The sequence below is a fragment of the Channa argus genome, chromosome 2, assembly GCF_033026475.1.
Source record: "Channa argus isolate prfri chromosome 2, Channa argus male v1.0, whole genome shotgun sequence".
In the NCBI taxonomy this organism is placed as follows: Eukaryota; Metazoa; Chordata; class Actinopteri; order Anabantiformes; family Channidae; genus Channa; species Channa argus.
Genome location: NC_090198.1, coordinates 5196920 through 5217573, shown reverse-complemented (window position 1 = coordinate 5217573; position 20654 = coordinate 5196920). Strand labels below are relative to the sequence as shown.

Below are 20654 nucleotides of genomic sequence, written 5' to 3'. Positions count from 1 at the left end.
CCACACGTATCGATCCTAATGAATATGTCAGTAATATGTCAAATAATAATATGAAGGCTGATAATGACATGACATCCAACGGTAATGCATGAACCTGCTTCTTTTTTTTAGGATTGTTGCTTTGTAATCCAACAAGATCCCTGCCTGACAAAATGACTCATTAAATGTGGAGCAGAATAATAAGAGTCTAACAAGTCCAACAATGTGTAACTAAGATTCATGTGCATAAAAAGATGAGGAATTGAATCTGAGACTGTATATGTATTGTTTGAATGGTAAGTACACTTAAACCTCCAGGCTAGCATTCCAGAAAGTCCCCATCCTCGATCTGACTCACCCACACACAAACATACACAAGCACACACACTGACATTATACCCAGCCAATTTACAGCCCAGTGGATCTCCAGATTGTGTTTGCAGCAAAGTCCAATTGGCACCTCTCCAAAGCGCTATTGAACATATTCCCTGTCTCTGTTTTCTTTATGGTCCTATCAAGATATTTCCCCTGATGGCCAGCCTGTTGCAGGTGGGAGAAAGAGAAATTGTATGCCTGGATAATGAACTCACACCTTCTTCCTTTTCTCTGCCAGGCGCTCCATAAGCCTCAAATCTCTATATCTGCTCTCCCTTCCCAATGTGTGCGCACATCTTCAACAGACTGATGCTTCACTTGTGAAAAAAGCCTGATTTAGGGGGTCAACAGCTGATAATGCACTAATTGAAATTTGGTAGTGCAATGAGAAAGAAATGTGAGAGGAGGATAAAGACTGATGGAAAGAGAATTAAGACTGGGTAGGCTGTTAAAATGGGTGTGCTGAATAATCAATAGCGGTTAGGGGAGTGTGTATTGTTTCAATCTAACAGCTTGTTCGTGTTCTAGGGGGACAAACCCCAGACGTGAAAACTGCTTGGTAGACCAGGAGCCAGATTGACGTTCTACTTTATTGAGATTTGGTGGGTCTGCGTGGATTTGAATGATCCTCAGCACAGTCTGTCAGTTGTCATGATAATGAATGGAAGATGACAGGTTCAGTGCCAAACATTCTCAGTTTGCTGCTCACTGTCAGAGGCAGCCAAACTTTATGACAAGGGCAGCCAAGGGATCTAAATATAACAATATTGGTGGGCCAGAATTATGATTAGAAAGGGGTAAAAAGGAATAATAGATTCTTAGCAGAGATGATGTTACAGTGCAGTTCTACAATCTCTGGCAAGGGTGTGTTCCCGTTGTTTTGTGGGAGCTGGTGCACTACTCCGTCTACAGCCCCCACACCAAGCTTACATGTGTAGTGCTATCTATGACCCCCGCTACAACAGAAAATGAGCTGAACCCATCATGTACGGTATATAAAGCATTGTCCCCACCCTCAGTGTTACTCCAAAAAGGCATCACTTCATTGCAACGTATTTGAAATGGGTCACGCTGAGAGGCAGGAAGAGCCACAGGTAGAACTTCCAAGAAATAAAGAGAGTTTCGTAACGAAAAATGTCAAATAAATAGAGCTACACTGAACGAATATGAATTTAACAAAGGTAACTGATAAGACCAAACTAACACCACTAGAAAAGGATTTAATGAAGTAAACATAAAGAAAATATATACAGTATACAAAAAATATATTTTCTGGCTGATCCGTTAATTATTTTGGAAAGGCAAGGGGCATAGAAAGAATGTATGGACTAACATCCAAAAAGGTTTATCTAATGAAATAAACAAAACCTCTAAAGTAAAAATCCCAATTCCCTTGTTCTGCAAGAACTCCTGATCGGGACTTTTGGCTTTGGCCTCTTTCTATGTCAAGTATCCACCATTAGCCACATGTTTTGCTACACCAGGAAGAGGTTCTCCAACAGGGAACTCAAATAAATACAAAGATAAATAAAGTAATAGAGCAAATAATAGACAAAACAGTTACAGCACATGCTCCATTTAGCAGTATTGTGTCCAAAATACTAATTAAATTAATTCTCAAAGACAGAAAATGAATGTTTTATATAAACCTATAAATGAGGAGCCTGCAAATGAAAAAAAAAAAAAATGGGGTAATGCATTTAGTTTGCTGTGTAAAACTTAAAGCTTTTGTGTGGCTGTAGATATGACATCTATCACATTACTACTTGATGTATAAATGCTCCAAACAGAACAACTCACTCAAATATAAGTGGTAATTTTGCATTTAACAAACTGTAATATCTAGAATCAGTATTTAGAATCCAATCTACTGTTGGTTAATGGTTGAGGGAGGAAGGATGGTGTTTATGGAAAGGTTAGTGATCACACACTAGTAGGATGCTATTAGGTTCATCTCATAATTGAAAGCTGTTTCATAATGTTTGCTGATGAAACTCACCATTCTCGCATTATCAACAAATCTATTGATATGATTGGAGCTGAATGATGCGGCGCTGTCGTATATCAGCAGCGTGAACAGTAGTGGACTGAGCACATATACAATTGGCACTGTGGTGGGACTGGAGGTGTTTTTATCGGGATGGTGACACACTGGTTAAAAAAAAGATAAAGACAGAGGTATTTAAGCTGAAAAGCTGTCTGTCAGACTGCAATATGAAAAAGCAAACATTTACAAGGCAGTGCTTTCTACATATCGACTTTTATTTAAATCCAACAATGATGCCCGCATACACACAGAGATGAGAGGAAGAGATGATCTGGTCTGGGGGCTCACATGGACCATTGTCACTGCCACAGTGGGAATTATTACTCCACAGTCACAAGCTTAACAGCTGACCAAATCTTTTTCTGTCTGTCGCCCTTTTTTTTTTTTTGGTTTTTGTCCTTCAGCTCATTTTGGTTTAAAAACTTTGTTTATGATGATGCATCTATATGTTTTTATATATTAATTCAAATTTTTAGATTTGGGAAAGGACAGTCCATGAAAAATAACAAAATCCAGACAAGAGCTTTAAAAAGTCAAGGAAACACCAAGTCCAAAACTATATTTGTTAAATTTTTTCTTAGCTTTTTCCAATTTTATAACAAATTCATTCATTTAATATAACAAAAGTATTTTTGGACAAAGTACTTTTCAAGAATTGATTTGATGATAGAAATCAGGGTTGTCTCTATATGACTGAAAGTGTGAATCAAAGCTTCTCTGACACTCTGACACTTCTCTGACCTAACATTAGCATTAATGCATTTACTTTTTGCTCAGCTAGTTCGCAGCAAATACAGTCAACCAACCTGTTGCTGCAGAGAACTGTCCGTAATTAAGCTATAAAGAACCAGCGTCCTGCATTATTTTCAGTAAAATGTAAAATTTTTCTCTATTAACTTATATTAGCTTGTGGGCTAACTTTAGCGAAGTCAGCTAACGTTATCCTGGTAGGGAAACTTGTTAAACCTATGTGAGTTTTTACATGCAAGAGTAACAACATGTTAACACTGGCAAGAGAGACATGTTTTATATAATCTTTCGATAAAATATTAGTCCAATGTTCAAAGAATTTGGTAAACAGCTTTTTAGTGACCCCAGCACACTTCAGTGTTTGTGCCTCTATGAGACTTGTCATTACAATAGACTCTAGACATAAATTTGAACTTTCAGAGATAAATGTTTAGTTTTAATCTTCTCTGTTTATTAAAGACTGAGTTTATATGTACTTGTCACTTTGACTCAAAGCTGTTCTTTAAGTTCTGTAACTGAAAACCATTGAAAACTCTTTACTCCACGTTTAGATATGCCCATGGGTAAAATAACTATTTGTCATTCATTTTAGTAAAAGTACTTTAATGCTACACGTGGTACTAATTTTAAATCTTTCCAATAATCATTGCAGTCATAGTATTGCTTAATTCCTGGAGGGACTGTTAGTAATACGTTGTATTTTATGACCAATCACGTGTTTAGTATGTGAAATATGAATGTGTGCAGAGGTAGAAGCCGCTGCTCTTTACCATAATAATGAAGGCAGTAAAGAGCCATGTTGTGTTCATCTAGAATTATTTCACAAAATACATTTGTTTGTATTTATTTAGAGCATACAACGCAACACAATGGAATGAAAATATTTCAAATGTGTAACTTGCTCTTTATTGTCAATATCATAAAGTACTTGGCTAAATGTTTCTTAGTTTTCTCAACTGAGTGCATTTTAATACAGTATTTACTATTTTCATGTAAAATTTGCAGTTACTACATCCATGCACTGTGTGGATGTAACACTTAATAGAAGCATGTCTGCATTCTGACAGAAAAGGCAAAGTCTGAGTTTAAACTGTTTTCTCCTGTCTACATGGTGTAATTAAAGTGTGGTTATTGTATTACTTGCGAAAGCTAATATTGCCTTGTATTATATTTGAACAAGGGGAAAAGGATAATTAGTAATTAGTCGTGATATGATTCCGACGTGGTCAGCATGCTCATTTAAAGAAAAATTCTCCGAGCAGGTAAATTGCTGTCTTAAAAAAACTACAATTACTCCTCACTGGTGGGTTTTATGTGTTTCGAGTAAGGGGGGAAAAAAAGTTCATCCAAGGCCACAAGTGACAATAACAACACTGATGCTCATTTATAGTAATTAGTTGTTTACAGGAGCCCTGGATGCAGTGTGCAGTCAACTCCCTAATTCATGCCAATGTATATCATTACTAATTTGTTTCCTGATTAAATATATTACAAGAAGAGTAGCAAGATGTTACATGATTTCCATGTCACACAGTGTTTTGCAAACTAACTGGATGGATGCAATGACGAAATGTAAGTATGGTACATTGTTCACACAGCATATGATTCCTGAAATGTATATATCTCTTGACATCCAATCCGCTTTAGTCATTTCTGAAGCCAAGCAGAGTCGACTCACCTTCACATCCCAAATTTCAATGTTATGCTAAACACTGATGGAGAGTCGCTCCCACACAAAACCAAACTTTGACTGAATATATGGTTTCTATGGAAGGACCGAAACATGTGTTACCCAACGACTGCTGATTTGAACGTTTTTAAAACTGCACAGGTTGCAGTGTTTTAGCAAGTAGGAGTTCAAACAGTAGGGGGGAAAAAAAGGCTCACACCATCGCTTTGGATGTGATAATGATCGTGCACCACATGCCTTGGATCCACAAACAACCTCAGATTTTTTTTTTTTTAACAGGGATCCATGTGGAAGGTTTGTTGGTTTTGTACTTGTGGTTTTGAATTGGGTAGGAGATATGAATGTGATAGTTGACAGAAAGAAAAACATCTGTTCTATTAAATTCCAAACTGTTCATTTTGCTGAGGACCTGCCAGCAACTGTCATAATCCCCTGGAGGCCAAAGGGTCTGAACCCAAACACAAATGGGGAAGAACACGTTCAATCGGGACATTTCTCTGTGACATATAGACAGCTCTTGATTCTTTCTGAGTCCTTGCCTGGAGCTGTAAACCTTTATGCACCCCATCGTTTGCCCCCCTGGAGGCGTTTTAAAATGATCGATTTTTACATTATTTTAATCCAAAGGAGACGACGTGTTATTGGAAAGAAGAGTGATGTATCAGGACGTGCGAGAGTGAACATTGATCAGTGAGGGAAGGGAGGTCGGGTTGTTTCCCTGAGGATCTTCCTGACACACACACACACAAATACAAACACACAGACTCTCTCTCGCACACAGAATTGCGCGCTGCCGGCTGTGGCAGTGTGGGTGTTTGTGCGCGCGCGTCGAGCTCGAGCTGATCTGACTCGCTCCTGCTTTGCTGAGAAGTTCATTTCCGATGAGAGAATTCGTTACCGCTGCATCACTCTGTTGCAGATGCGTTGCGTTGGGTGTTTTGGCAATGCATGCGTAAAACAGCCGGTTCTTTGAGATATCCTTGCGATGACCCACGTCTCAGCAGCACATCCGACTTGCAAAGAAAAAGGATTCTGATCTATTTTAAAAGGAACTTTCTGTTAGGCTGTGCAGCACTTCGCAGCAACTCGTGGATTAAGTGTGATCTCCGTGTGTGAGCGATCCAAAAAAAAAATAAAATAAAAAAAAACACACGGGGAAAAAAAAGCGAGGAATAAAACGGAGGTACGCGCGCACTCGAGCTGTAAGAAGCATTTTTACCCTAGGACGCGCACAGACAGACAGCTGGTGAGACTGCAGACAGAAGAGGGAAGGAGAGGAGGAGGACGCACTATACAAACACACAAAGTTCGTCTGCATCGAGTTGGAGTATGGTGCCAACAAATATCTGTGGTCCAATTTAATGGAAGTCGTGGATCTTGAAGCGGAATAGAAGAAATACCCCCCAAGGAACGAGTGTACCTATGGAGCTCGGTGTAGCAAAAGCCCTTTAATGCATCGGAACCAGTGAGTTTTTTCAGTCATGATTTGGGTCGCGTTTTTACCCTTGTTGGTTTCGTGCGCTTTCGGGAACAGGACCGTGGAGCACGTGCCGTTCTTCCACGGCCATGTATTTGAAAACTCATCTCCGGGCTCCCGTGTCAATGGACTGAGCGTCCCGTTTAAGCCGCTCAACTCACAGAGGCTGTGCGGCACCGGGGAAACCGGCTCAGTGGTAGCGCACTTTAAACTCCTGGGGGACGGGAGTGAGAATTTCCGAGTCTTTGCGCACCACAAACGGGGACATATTTTACTTAAGACTTCTCGGGTTTTGGACCGCGAGGAGCGTGCTGAATACGCACTGGGTCTGGGATTATGTTGCGGGCAATGCGCGGGGCACTCGCGGGAAGATGGGGGGAAGTCTCCAGTAGTTGCTGAGGTGGCGTCCATCAAGGTGGACGTCCTCGACACAAACGACCACCAGCCGGCCTTTCCCGGTACCGACGTTAGACTGAGCCTCGATGATGCTACTGCGCTCCGCACGGCGATCTACACGGTTACAGCGCTGGACGATGACAGCGGCAAGAACGCGGAGCTCATCTATTTCGCCCTGCCCAAAAACGGGAGTTTCTACGCAGTACCCAAAACCGGTGACATCCTCTTGGTGGACTCTATCCTCGGTCTGGATAAAACAATTAAGTTTAAAGTGTTTGCCCGGGACCGCGGTTGGCCGCCCCGGACAAGTCGGAGCATAGCAGTGGAGATCAATCCGAGGCAATGGCCCGTGGCGCCCTCGCTGAACCCCGAACCTGGCAAACGGAAATCCCAACTTAAAGTGCTAGCGAGAAAGTCCAGGTCCGTACTGGAATCAGAAAGTCCAGTTTTCATCAACGTGTCAGAGGATGCGGGGATCGGTTCAGTGGTGGTGAACCTGAACCCGGTGAGGTTTCCGTCAGCCACGTTCGAGCTGGTAGAGCCCGACTTGGAGAGTTCACCGGTCAGCGTGAGTCGGGACAGCGGGGATATAGTCATATCGCGGAGACTGGACCGAGAGACGGAGCCTCTGGTGGAGATCACCGTTAAAGTTCAAGATAAAAGAGGTGAGTCAGAGACAGCGAGCTGGGAGTGCGAAAGGGAGGAGGGAGAGACGCTTGTCTTGTGTGTTCCCTGCGATGGACATATGAAAAATAACATATTTTCCGTCATGGTTTTCTATTTCTGTGTCTTTTATTTGGATTTGTTACATCGTGCGTAAATACGCACGCAGAAGAAAAGTGACGGAGGAGCGCTTTTACAAAGAGACTTCCTTTGTTCCACATCAGTTGTGTACTATACTCATTCTACAGTGCTGATGGAGTTATAATCACCACACAGTGAAGCCTTGGACCAGTGTGAAGTAATCGTTATTTTCTAGATCAACGGATAAACGTTGTTTGGTTTAATGTTACTGCAAAACGATTTTTCTGTCCCAGAACTCAAACTTGCAGGTTCTATTTTGGTGAGCTACACTGTATGTTCTTGTTGCAATATACCCGGTAGTTTGAATTCAAAACCTAAGTATTTAATAGAAGGGTCAGTGTTTGCAGCCTCCTGGGTCAAGGTTTTGGTGGAAGGTTATGAGGGAAGTGTCCGTGTGTGAACAGTGAAAAACGCCACCCATACTGTAAAAGCCTGAGCTCATGTGGGGCTCCAGTCTCAGATCTTCATGATGTGATCCATGTGGTAGCCACTGAGGTATCTTGTTACAGCAGTAGACCCAGAAGGTGTCAAATCCAGTCCTTGCAGATAAGAACAGTTTTGCCCTGGAGCGTCTGGACACTAGCAGCATCAAAGTGCCCTGTGTGTACAATAGAGGTTAAACTGAATGACATTCGTCGGTGCTGATGGTGATTCGCTTGTTTAGATGAATTTGGACAGCGTGAAAAAAAATCTGCTGCTGCTGCCAGCAGAAACAGGTGCTGGGACGTCTGGGGAAAAGCGTGGTGCAGTAATGGCCACTGTACCAACAGGTTACCTGCGGTTAAATAAGAGCGAGACCACTGAGACAGAGGGGGAGGTAACAGACATGCAGACATATTAACATTAATAAAAGCATATGTGAAGGTATAAAACACCGGGCTAGTTGAGTGTGACACTGAGAGCAAACACAATATGTATCCTCAAGAAAAAGTTTAATATTGACATGGTCCTATCTATCTATCTATCTATCTATCTATCTATCTATCTATCTATCTATCTATCTATCTATCTATCTATCTATCTATCTATCTATCTATCTATCTATCTATCTATGTAACTTTGCCTGGTGCAGAAAAGAAGCAGTGCCTGATGTTGGCACACTTCCAGTGACTGTTTGCAGTCATTTAACCACATTCAAATTAATGTAAAAACTGTATTTTCATAGGTATATGTGAGACGTTATTGCAGCATCCTCAGAGAGTTTCTTCATAGATCCTTAGAAAACAAAGCTTAGAAAACAGCTATTGTTTCACACACTCAGCTGGGACCAAATCCACCCAAGTTGAGTTGTCACAAACTTTTCTCTCCTTTTTTTCTTTTTTCCTTTTTTTTTTGTAGAATAAAGCTGAATAAATGATCATTTGTTTCCCTGTACTTTGTCAGCATATAAAACTGTTTTGGTGACAGAATGTTTATTTATTTTTTTATTATTTTGGAAATTAAAAATAGAGGAGGCAATTGGAATAATACTACTTGAATAATAACACTCCTGCAAAGGATGAATTGGCAGGATTTTGTTGGAAGGTGCAACAAAACAAAACATGTTTTTATGTCAATTTTAAGAGATGTAAATTGCACGTATGACAATCGGTGACAGAAATGCTGTCTGCATTTTTATGAAATGAAAGTTCAACGCACAGGAAGTGTGTTTTAGTGTGTAATCCGGCTAAATCCATCCAGACACAATAGGGAGGAATTATACTGTATATTAAGTATAAAATGGCTTAGTGTATTTGCAGATTAGATACATGTCACACATTGTTGCTTATGTGGCCAAATCCCTTTCTGACTAGTGCTGTATGGGGTGGGTGAGGCTTCACCGTGGTTCGGGTGCATCTATGTCCACATTTTGATATGTGTTGCTCTAACAGGATGCATGTCAGTACAAACTTTAAAGAGGAGGATCAGCATGAATGTTCCCTAAATGGATGGGTTTTTAAAAAGCCCAAAAGCCTAACCTTTTATATGCGTGGTAGGAGGGGAAGACCGGGGGGATGGGGGGGGGGGGGGGGGGCAAATACATTTGTGGAATACATTTCCATGACCTAACTGTTTACTGTGTCATGCTGAAAGACAGCAAGTTTTCATTTCGGGGCTTAGCAGCGGGTGGCAGGGTGGGGTGAGCCCCGGTTGAGCTTGGTGTATCAAGTGTGAAGTATGTGCCGGCATCCGTTGGGTTGTTGGTGGCTTGGTTGAAGTCTTTTAATCCTTTTGGAGTGGAGAGTCCTGCTGGAGCCTCGACCTCCCTCCATCTGCTCACATTATCCCCGTAATCCCATCTCATTCTCTCTGTGTGTCTCTCGTTTTTCTCTCTCCCTCTCTTGCTCTCTTACTTTCTTTTTATTTTCACTCTCACTCCAGGGATTTAGTTGGAGTGGAGGCACAGTTTAACACAGCACAAGAGAGAGCTTTTGACACGATTCTTCGAGGGATTGACGTGTGTGTGTGTATGTGTGTGTGTGTGTGTGAGTGAGGCTGGGAGCTTTGCACATCGGGAGATCAGCTCCTCTTGTGTACATTTGTGGCCCACTCCACTAGTGCCCCCCGAGGTTCAGTAGTGTTGGCGTTAATTTTTTGCGCATTTAGTTGAATCAGACACATTGTGGCACGATATATCAGTTTATGGTCACATCGCTAGGACTTTGATGGCAAATTGCCCACCCCCACAAGGCAAACCATTCAAATTAGGGAGTAATACACTGTTTTATTTCGTGCGATTTAGCAGTTGTGTTAGGCATGAAGTGGCTACGGTTAAGATGAGGGTAAATCTCAAGGGAATTGTGAAAAAAATCAGAGCTCATCCTCGTACAGTAAACGAAACAAACTTGGCTGCGAGCACAATTAAATGACACATGGGCTTTTCTTTTCCACTGTTTTTGCCAGGGTTTCTTTTGCCACAGATACTGTTCATTTACAGTACCACATAATACTGCTACTTTCTTATTTCTTTAATATAACCGTCTTTGAATTTGTGTGCATCTAGTCTCGGCAGTACAGAATATTCATGTTCACAAGTTCTTTAATTATGTGCCAACACCTGACAGAGCAGCAAATAACTGTACCATTAAAATTCCTCAAAGTTTCCAACTCCCCCTTTTTTAAACAGACACTGTGACACTGTCCTTTGACTGCAGGGCATGATGGTTAATGAAATGATAAATGTGGTTAATTCGATAAAGTTTGTCACACATTCCATCATCAGTGACTTCTGCTTTGCCACACATCTTGTATTTAACTTTTCTCACCATTTTCTGTGCCGTTGTTCTTTTAACTAATGAGTACGATGCACATTTGTTTGGGAGCAAACACACACTTCTGCTCACATGTCCTGGCAGGAAACATGTTCCGTTATTAAACTTCAAAATTATTAAAAGTTTAAAACTTTGGTGCAGACGCAAATGTGCCGCAGTATCTAAAACTTTAAGGCTGAAAATCAAATGCCTCGTTCTTCTATTTAATTGCCTGACATCTTTGTTTTCTACACATTTAAAAGAAGATAGTAGACTTAGGTTAGTGTTAGTGTTAGATTAGTGTTAATATCAGTTCTAGGGGCAAAAGATTAAACCATAGACAGACATGACTTTTCTTACCATTTACAATAACGTGGTTGGTAGAACATGTTTTATTAAAATGTGAGCCACTGAGGGTCAATCACATTGATGGATAAAGCAAAAGAGAGCCACTGGTCTACCAATTCCCAGTAGGATGTGTGACAGATTGATGAGAAGCAACAGTCACATGGCGTGAAGTCAACTCATTCCACTTGGTTAAAATGTACTTAAAAAAACAATCTTTTAAGTTTACTAATTCTCTGTTATCAAACATATATAATTAAAATGTTACAATGTGAATATGATTCAGTTTACTTTGCCTGCAACAACCATTTCGCATCATTTTCACATCCTTTGCAAGTGAATTTTATTTTGAAAATAAGTTTGAGTTGCTATACTTAAACATCAGTCACTGCTTTTCTCACATCCTTATACAGAAAGGAATCTTTTTTCTTCTCTAGTTATGCTGTGTTACCCCCTGTTTTCTTAGTATTATTGGTGAAATGCTTTTGGCCATTATCATTGTAACATTTGTAACAACAAGTTTATTTTGAAATCAACAAGAAAAAAAAAAAAAGGAACACGTAACCAAGGTACAGTGGTGTATAATGTTTACAGCGAAGATAGTAGTTCCACAATCCTCAGAATGTCTATAAAATGTTTGTGGTACAACAGAGTTTTTTTTCCACGTTGTAAAAGAAATTGAATCAATACTAAGTGCATTACCTGATACTACACATCTCCAGGTTTAACTGATTAAACATATTTTCTTTTTCTTTGTTATTCTGTAAAAAAAAGTGTCTATTTTAAAAGCAACACTGTGCACACGCCAATTGCAATTTTAGAATTTGTAATAAATAGCTTAAACTTAAATTACTTTAGATAATGTGTGTTAAATGTGATTTTTTTTTATTGTAGTTATTATTGTAATAGGATTTATGAGTGTATTAACAATTACTGTACAACAGAAATCACCAGGGCTTAGTTAGCGGAGCCTGAACGTTATAAAAAAAAAAAGAAAGAAAGAAAGAAAGAATACCAGGAAATCAGCCAGCACTTTGTCCAAATGACTCCCATTTCTAGGAACTCTGAAGTGGCTCTGTCTCTCGAGTGACTCAGAAGTGTTTGTGAAGTCTGACTGTAGGTGTGCATGTGTGCATGCACGTGCTGCATGTAGCCTGTGCGTAGGCGTCTTTGGTCAAAGAAAAGAAAGCAACTGGCTTTAATCGCAACAGCTGTCTTGATCTGCTTTCACACAGATCACAGAACCTCACTTAACCAAAGGCACTTAAATACACACAAACACACACACACACACACACATCCAGATACATGTGTGCAATACAAAAAAACGGTTAACAGAATAAGATGTCTTTTATGTCCATAAAAACAATTCACATGGGGTGCGATGTGATATGCACACGCAAACTGCACAGTCACCCACAAAACACGACACCGTGTTGCGTGTGAACTCATTGTGAGTTCCAGGTTGCCAAATTACCATTCCATAGCCAGACAGATGGCGCTGAGCGAAGCCTGTTAGCTGCATATGTTACATGTCCTTTTGTTTATCAAGATGAGACAGTCTGCATTCATTTGTTCCTTCAAAGAGGAGAAGTAGCACTTGTTTGGTTTGTACGCACACACAATACATACACACATGGTTAGCTGCATTAACCCACACTAACCCAGTCTAATGACACAAATATAATATTTTATATTTCAATGCATTTCATTTTCTGGCTCACAATAAACACGCACACAGATGCACACAGTGAGTGCACACACAGTTCAACTCATCATCCAGAAAGACTGTGGTATGATCAAGGAATTTCACCTTGCATAAACTGCAACTCAGAGCATTCTTTCACTCTATCGACTTGTCTTCACTTTTCCTTTACTGTCTTCATTGCCTGATAACTTGTTTTCATTTTTTTGTCTTTTATATAGATGCTTGCTTAAGAAAAAGCACAATTTAACAGTCTGCTCACTACTAACTGCAATTATGTAGCTTCCACAGGCATTTCCAATTGCTCTTTTCATTTGCTTTAGCTGAAAGTTGTATTTTCTGCGCCTCTGATGGTCGGTGCACAGCCTGCAGAGAAACAGACAGTCAATTTTCCTTAGCTCACTTTCATATCGGTGACTCCGTGTCTTACAGCGATGGTTTGCCAACTGCAGTTTTCTAGAAAATCCCAATTCGCAGCTTAAGATACTGTCACATGTGCTGTGGAATAGCTGGCTTTCACTGGCAAGTGCTCTGGTTGAATGGATGATAGAGTGTTAGTGTATGATCTGCTGTGAGCCCACAGAGGAATGGAAAACACGGTTCTTCTTTTGGTAATAGTAAAAGAGATGGAGATTACCTCCATAGAACCGTTAGGGTTTCTCAAGATGAAGTAGTCGTTAAAGGAAGCCTAGATTTTCTGTGGAAAAATAATGTTTGCCTGCTGTAGAAAATAAGAACTAAATGTATGAAATGAGCTTGATCTGAGTCATTAGCCCCTTTGACACTTTTTTAAGGCGGCTTTTTTGTGCCATTTTCCTGTCATGGCATTCTCTATATAAAGAGGTACTATACCACCGTGGCATGTTTTTTTTTTTTTTTTTTTTTAGTAGTGATTTGCTTCTATCAGTCCTGCATCACCTTCTGTACAAAAGTGGACAGGTGGTTTCAGGGTTTAGGAAGCAAAGTTAATAAGTTAATAACTTTGGGCGACACCTGTTTTTTCAAAGCTAAAAACACCTCCATACCAGCCAGAATGATTGTGCTTGTTTACCCATTTTAACTTAAGTCATGCATTTCTAGGCTTAGCTTTTGGCGGAGGACAATGTACGTCCATAGAGAAAATGAGGTTGTGCCATTTTATGGTCTAGGGAATCTGTTTACCTGGGCTTGCTACAGATTACCTGTATATGTTTGGTTTGGCTGAAAGGTGGTTTTAACCATTTCAATCTGATGAAGATGGGAAGAGATGAAGAGGAGCAAAAGGCCCCTACCTAGAGACGTTAGATTCCAATAGCAAGCCACACTATGTGGAAAAAACTGAAAATGATAAACTCATAAAAACGTTTTCCAGTGACACTGTGCATGACCCGTGAATTCGGCAGGATTCCCCCAATGAGCCACTATGAATTATGACACACAGTGAAAACACAGACTCCAGCTCAACAACAGAAAGTCAGGGGAAACCTCACCTTTCTATACCAGCACTTTCAGTGTACATACACACACAACAGTCAGTCCTTCTAGGATGGTCGGCTGATATGTGTCACGATTCTTTATCTGATTAGTTATGTCTGCCTACTTCTGAACTGCATGTTTCAGTGACTCTCAGACTTGACAGACTTATTTTCTCTTGCACCGTAACATTATGTCTAATCGTTCAAACACATTGCTCGGAGAAATCCAAACCTGAACGTCATCAATTATGTTGACGTAAGTTATGTCTAAATCATACTGTAAATGTGCATAACTAGCAAAGATGACTATCTGGAAATATTGTATTGCATGGACTTTTGAACGGAATGTTTGGGTGTCACGTCTCCAAGATGCTCGCAGGTGTATAACACTGGGTGCCATTTTAAAAGTTTTTAAAAGAGTCGTAAAAAAGCCTTTAAGTGAGATCAAAATTAAGTGATTTTTGTCTGAAATGGGCTTTTGGTCATCAAAAGAGATTTGAATTTTATTTTAACTGTTGCAGTGAATACGGATGATCTGTAAAATTCGGTGTGGGCGCTAAATAAAGTTGAAGTATTAACTACCGCTCAAGAGCATTACACTTCTTAAATACATTTGCTAAAGATGCCAAAGTGACTGATAGTCTTATTATAGCCATAGTCTTGTTTGCAGCATTGTTTCTTATGCTGCAAGTATCATCAAACTGCCAGTTACTGTCCTCTTGTTCCTTCTGCGTGGCTTTACACAAGATACACATCATGGAAGTGATTTGTTAAAATAGACTTTTTACTCCTTCCACCATCTGTCATTGCCAGAAACTCTGAAAGCTTTAGCATCATTTGTTCTGGAAGAACAGTGCTGTCTTCCTGTTTTGTGACACAGACCAGTTTGGCAGATTTGCGTCCAAATCCAAAGGCTCTGCAGAGGCCAGGAGAGGCTGCCAACATTCTAGGAGCTTGGCCTGTTTGTGAAACGCAGTCGTAGTAAAGTTAATGCAGTAATAATAATCTGTCATGTTCAGTAATATACACAGCAATGAGAACCATCCCAACAAAGGAATCCATGAATCACCACAAAGTGAAATTTTAAGATGGTATTTTTTAAGAGTGAACTGATATTAGTACAGCACCATCCCGTTTACAGACCTTCAGTTGCATCATACTCATAATAGTTGGAGATGGCCTTGTGCCCTGATTCAGCTCCGACCTGCAATCCATCAATTCGGAACGGAAACTTTAAAAGCTTTTCATTGTTTAATGTCTGATAGGAGCAACTAGGCCCATTAGTAGATATTTCTATTTCTCACCTTACAAAAATCAACCTTTAAAATTGCTTCATTTAATTGTAAAGGGTCATAAAAATGTGCATAAAATGTGATTTTTATACTGCTGACGCATGACAGGTGTTTAAAATGGTGTTAACTGAGATACTAAGAGTATCTTAAGTCTGGGTATTTGAACATGCGAGGTTATGGATAATTTTGTAAACGGTTTAGGACACGTTGTGTGAAAATAACATCCTCCAAAAAAAAAAAATGTACAGCTTACACTTTAAGTGGCCTCCTGCAAAACGACTTCAGCCAAAGTTTGAGCTGAGGCACAGCAGTGCTTTGACCTAAATGCCAACATCAGCATATAATTATTTGCTAATTATCACTAAACACAGAACGCAGCTAGAGCTCCTAGGAATATTGTTGGGTTTGGCATTTGGTCATAAAGTATTTAGACCTGCTGCAGCATAAACAAACACAGTTGCCATTTTAAGGAATATAGAAAAATATTTTTTATGAGTTTTATATTTTCAAGCTTTTTTTTTCATTGGTATTGTCAGTATTTTTATTGTCTGTTCTTTTTAACTTGAAATAATGAGTTGAAACTTTGTTTTTATTACTTGGTAAACCTTTGTTTTTTGTAGTTTGAAGAAAAGATTCATTTTGGAAAATTGGTGTGTGTCTTTATGTAGTGTCTTTAGACAAGTCTGATTGTTCAAGCATCAGAAAGTCAAGTTTCCTTTTTGAACATTATAGTGGAAATCACTATGAGGGCAACAGGTGCGCAGGCTAGTGAGCTGGCTCAACAATACAGTAGAGTTGTAATGATCAGTGACAGGTCCTGGTGAGTAAAGATACACAGTGTCTAGCCCCGGGTTCTGCTGTACAAAGTCTTAGAATGTTGGCAGCCACACTGAGGAGCTGCACTACAGACGCCAAAGAGGCCAAAGGCATCGGTGGCCCGCTTCCAAGGTGAAGGTTAACAAAAAGTAACTAAATCCACTTATCACTACCTCAAAGATTCACAGATGAACAAGTTATATCATGTTTTAAACTTTACAAATATTGTAAATCAAACAAACAAGACATAACGTATTAATCGGCGAGCTAAGGTGATGTTGGCAGAATGATTTTTGGCCTTTTGTAGAAAACCCAATTTGATGTTTCCCCTGGTCTCTAGGCTGTTTTTCTAACTTTTGGCACTAAATGGATTTTTGAGCATATTCCCCAAATTGTCAAACCAGTGCTTTAATATGCGAATAAAAGAATAAGCTGTGGATTGCTGCTGGTCCTGTATTATTTTATCACATAACTCAATATTGAAGTTCCTCTATGCCCCTGTCAAAGACAAAAACCTTCATTTTATTAGTTTAAATATATCCCTACAATCCATGTATAATTCTACACCGCTGCTCTGTTCTCTAAGGGGGCTGCTGCAGTGGGGTAAAGGAAAAAAAAAGCTGCCACTGATCATGTGACATCAAATAACACCAGAACTCTGTACTTAACAGACCTGAAAGCAGATGACTCCAGGCTCCTAGAACAGGAAGCGGTCACCATTACATCAGCAGCCGTCCAACGGCAGTTCTCAAACACCAAGCGGTGAACAGAAGCACAATTTTACAAGATTCCCACCCACTGCAGAGAGAAACTAAACTCCGCTGCAAAAATCTGTTTAGTGACAGACGAATCTGCAAATTCTTGACCTTAATGACTTGATTACTAATTCATTACAATGGGATGAGAGGCGAAGCTGGATAGTAATCCCTGTGTGGTTCCCAGCTTTGTCGATTTGCATAGTTACTTCTTGAGAGAAAAAAAAAAATCATCATGAATAATTCATTGTAGTTGGCAGAAACAATTTGTATCAAGATCAATTTTAATTTCTGAGCAATAAATTTGATTTCTAGCACCATGTTTTACTCTTTAATGGAATTTCGACTTTTTTACAATTTTACCTTTGCTTCGTTTATGCCAGGCTTGTGATTTTGAATTATGTCCCACCATTTATATATTGTTAGCAGTAACACCAGTAACATCAGCACTGTTGCCATTTCATAACTCATTTTATATATATATATATATATATATATATATATATATATATATAAACAGCATTAATGCATAGTTCAAACTGAAGTGTTCTTCAAAGTGACCATCAAAGTAATTTAATTTCACTAATGTAAGGCAGTAACTCAGTTGACCAGAGCGTTGTGCCTGCAGTGCTTCTTTCCAAATCCATTTTATCATGTGGCTCCCTGAGCTTAAAGCCCATGTCTTTAGAGTTTGAAGTTTTAATTAAAGAACATCGCTAATGCTTAATGGTTCAAAAGGACAGGCTGGTAATATCTACTGTGTTTGCAGTTCTTCCATGTTCTACCTCTTCGGCTTAACACAGAGTGCAGGAAATAGCAGGTTGGTGTAGCCACATATGGCATATAGCTCACAAAAGCTATTGTAAAATGAGAAATGGGTAAGAACTAATCTAGGGAGACTTTATTCCTCTGTTTGAAGACTGGGTGTCTGTTTAATATCCCCGGCGATTTGAGAAACTAGAAAATTAATTTTACTATACCCCAGCCTGTCATAGGTTTTGGATCCATGACTTCTTATAGCCAACCTGGGAAATGGGTGAAGGGCTGAATAGAATTTGTTTCGAATGTTGTGAAGCCATTCAATTGCTATTATAGGTTATTATCACCATTATAGCTATGCGTCACTAGCTACATACTCCACATGCTGGCAGGCTTAGTAAAATATATTAGGATACTAAGTGCCACTGTGTCGTGTGGTTTTGATTAGCAAAAAACAATTATTTTTCCAAACTCACTGGATATAAACGTTGAGTGAGACGAATCATTCTGTCAGATGAACTAGTGCAGAATAGGTTTTAGTGTCAATATTTGGTTGATATATTCTCACTTTGATGAAATTGCCAACGCTCTTTATTCTGACCTCCTTCCCACTGAAGTCTTGGATTTAAGTTGCATCTAAGTTGAAAATTGTTAAGGTACAAAACAAACACTTTTTAAACCAGTTGGGTTTGAAAATATCCTACGAGACTTCAGCAGTGGCATCATCTGGGTGGACTTTAAAAGGATTGGATTAAAGACGCAGCCAAAGGCCATGTGATGAACTTATTACACAGAGTGTGCAGGTACAGTACAGTATATCCAAGAGCCCTTTTAAGCGTTTATGCCAAGAAAACTACATCATTAAAAGAAACTGAATGTTAATTATGTCAGTAATCTTTTTCGTTCATGCCTCCAAACTCCTGTGTGAAGGTCATTTGCTGTACTTAAGTTATGTTGCAAAGTCAGAGTGTGTGTTGCTGTAATATGGTGAGAGCAGCTTTTATTTGTGTGTGGGTAGAAGCCACGGGGTAGCTTCCTCATGTCTGGCCTTTCTGCTGGCTTCTGCTGCAGCGGGATCAATTAATGTCTGCGTGTGTGTGTGTCTGTGTGTAATTGCGAGTGTGTGTGGGAGGGTCAGTAAACAAGTATTTGGATCAAGCAAGCAAGCTCGTGTGTGTGTTTGTGTGTGTGTGTGTGGTGTCAGACCTACCCTGACTGCTGGCCTGCAGCACCTCCTCTAATGTGCTGAGCACACAGGAGAGCTTCTTTCTGCTCTTCGTCCTCCTTGTTACGCTCTCCTTTTTTTTTCTGCTGATCAAATAGACACGTTTTTTTCCCCCCTTTTTGCGTGAAACACGATTTAAGTGTTTTCTTTCCATTTTGTAACATTGTGTGTTTGCATGCCACCACATACATTCATGTGCGCTCAAAGACAGATATTTGCTTTCTTTCTCCTTCATCTCTCTCTCCTTCATCTATCTCCCCTGCCTTCAACACCACTGTCACCATTTCTTATCAGGCTCCCATTTTTCTTTTCCTAAAATTTCCCCCTCTCTCGTCTTCCCGCACCATTACATTTTTCCACAGCTGTTGATATATGCTTGCTTTATTCAACTTTTCTTCACTTATTCTTCAGACGTCACTTTTTTTTTTTTTTTGGTCAACAGGGACTCATTTCTTTCTCTTTCTCCTTCTCTGGCTCATGCTATCAGTGTGAGTGATTGTGCAATCCTGCGGCATGTTGGAGATATGAGGAGACTGTCAAACAGATCAATAGACAGCATCTGAATATGTCTTTGAACCCCCTCTCTCCCTTCCACACACCATGGCTCAACTTGCGCACAGAAACACGCGCTTTTCACGTTGAAAAGCATCCAAACAGTCACGCGTGTAGACGAACTGATGCATTCAAGGATAGACATGTAAACACAGTCATAATTATGGACAAATAAGTATAGAACAACACAGCACGCGCACACACACAAAAGCTCATTTCAGACACATTTGAAATGTGCAATATTCCTTTTATAAAAAACAGATACATTTTTTTTTAAGTTTAATCGAGCAATATTAACACATACACACACGTTGTAGACATCTGTATGGCTCACACAGACAGACAGTGATTGGTGTGCTTTACTGTGATTGATTTTCTGTCTGAACCAGAGGAAGTCAGTTCATCTGATTAAAGACAGACAAGTTGAGAATTAAAGACTGGAAACCACTCTCTGTCCCTTTCCCTCACACACACACACACACACACACACACACACTCACACACAATATAACAAGTGCCTGATCTCTTTCTCTTATCTATCCACTACACCAACAGGACACTGCAGAAAGAGGAGCTGGCATCATGTACCCTGTTGTTTGTCAGATTGTGCGTCACTTTAAAACTGTTCCAGCATGGAGGGGAGAGTGCAGCGGTAGATTCGTTAAATTAGACCTTTGTAATGGGCACATCTGCAAGAGCACTCTCGATTTGCATTTTGGACATTTATCTGGTGTTCTCATCCAGTGTGGTTTTCAGGGGTCTGCTACCACTGCAGTAGTAAATACAAAGGAAACGACGCAAAAGGTCAGAGCTGTAGTGGTCTCAAAGTATTATTGTTAGCAGTGCAGGGGATGCAGGAGATGCAATAAATACTCAAGAGGGAGGCTTCTAGTAGTAGTAGTCTCCTATTTGTAGTTGCAGTCGCCTGTAAATCATTTAATTCTCACATAATGTTCTAAGTGTCTACATCCTCTCATTACACTGGACAAGCAATGGGATTGAT

General features: G+C 39.9%; 1 protein-coding gene across 1 annotated transcript in view; it reads left to right on the top strand.

Annotated features, from left to right (window-relative positions):
* The first annotated feature begins 5663 nt into the window (after nt 1–5663).
* Nucleotides 5664–20654, top strand: part of si:ch211-186j3.6 (neural-cadherin) — a 306902-nt gene continuing 291911 nt past the window's right edge. The window contains exon 1 of the mRNA XM_067494964.1: nt 5664–7379. Coding sequence (XP_067351065.1) covers nt 6323–7379 — 1057 coding nt within the window. The 5' untranslated portion in view covers nt 5664–6322. The remainder of the gene's footprint in view (nt 7380–20654) is intronic.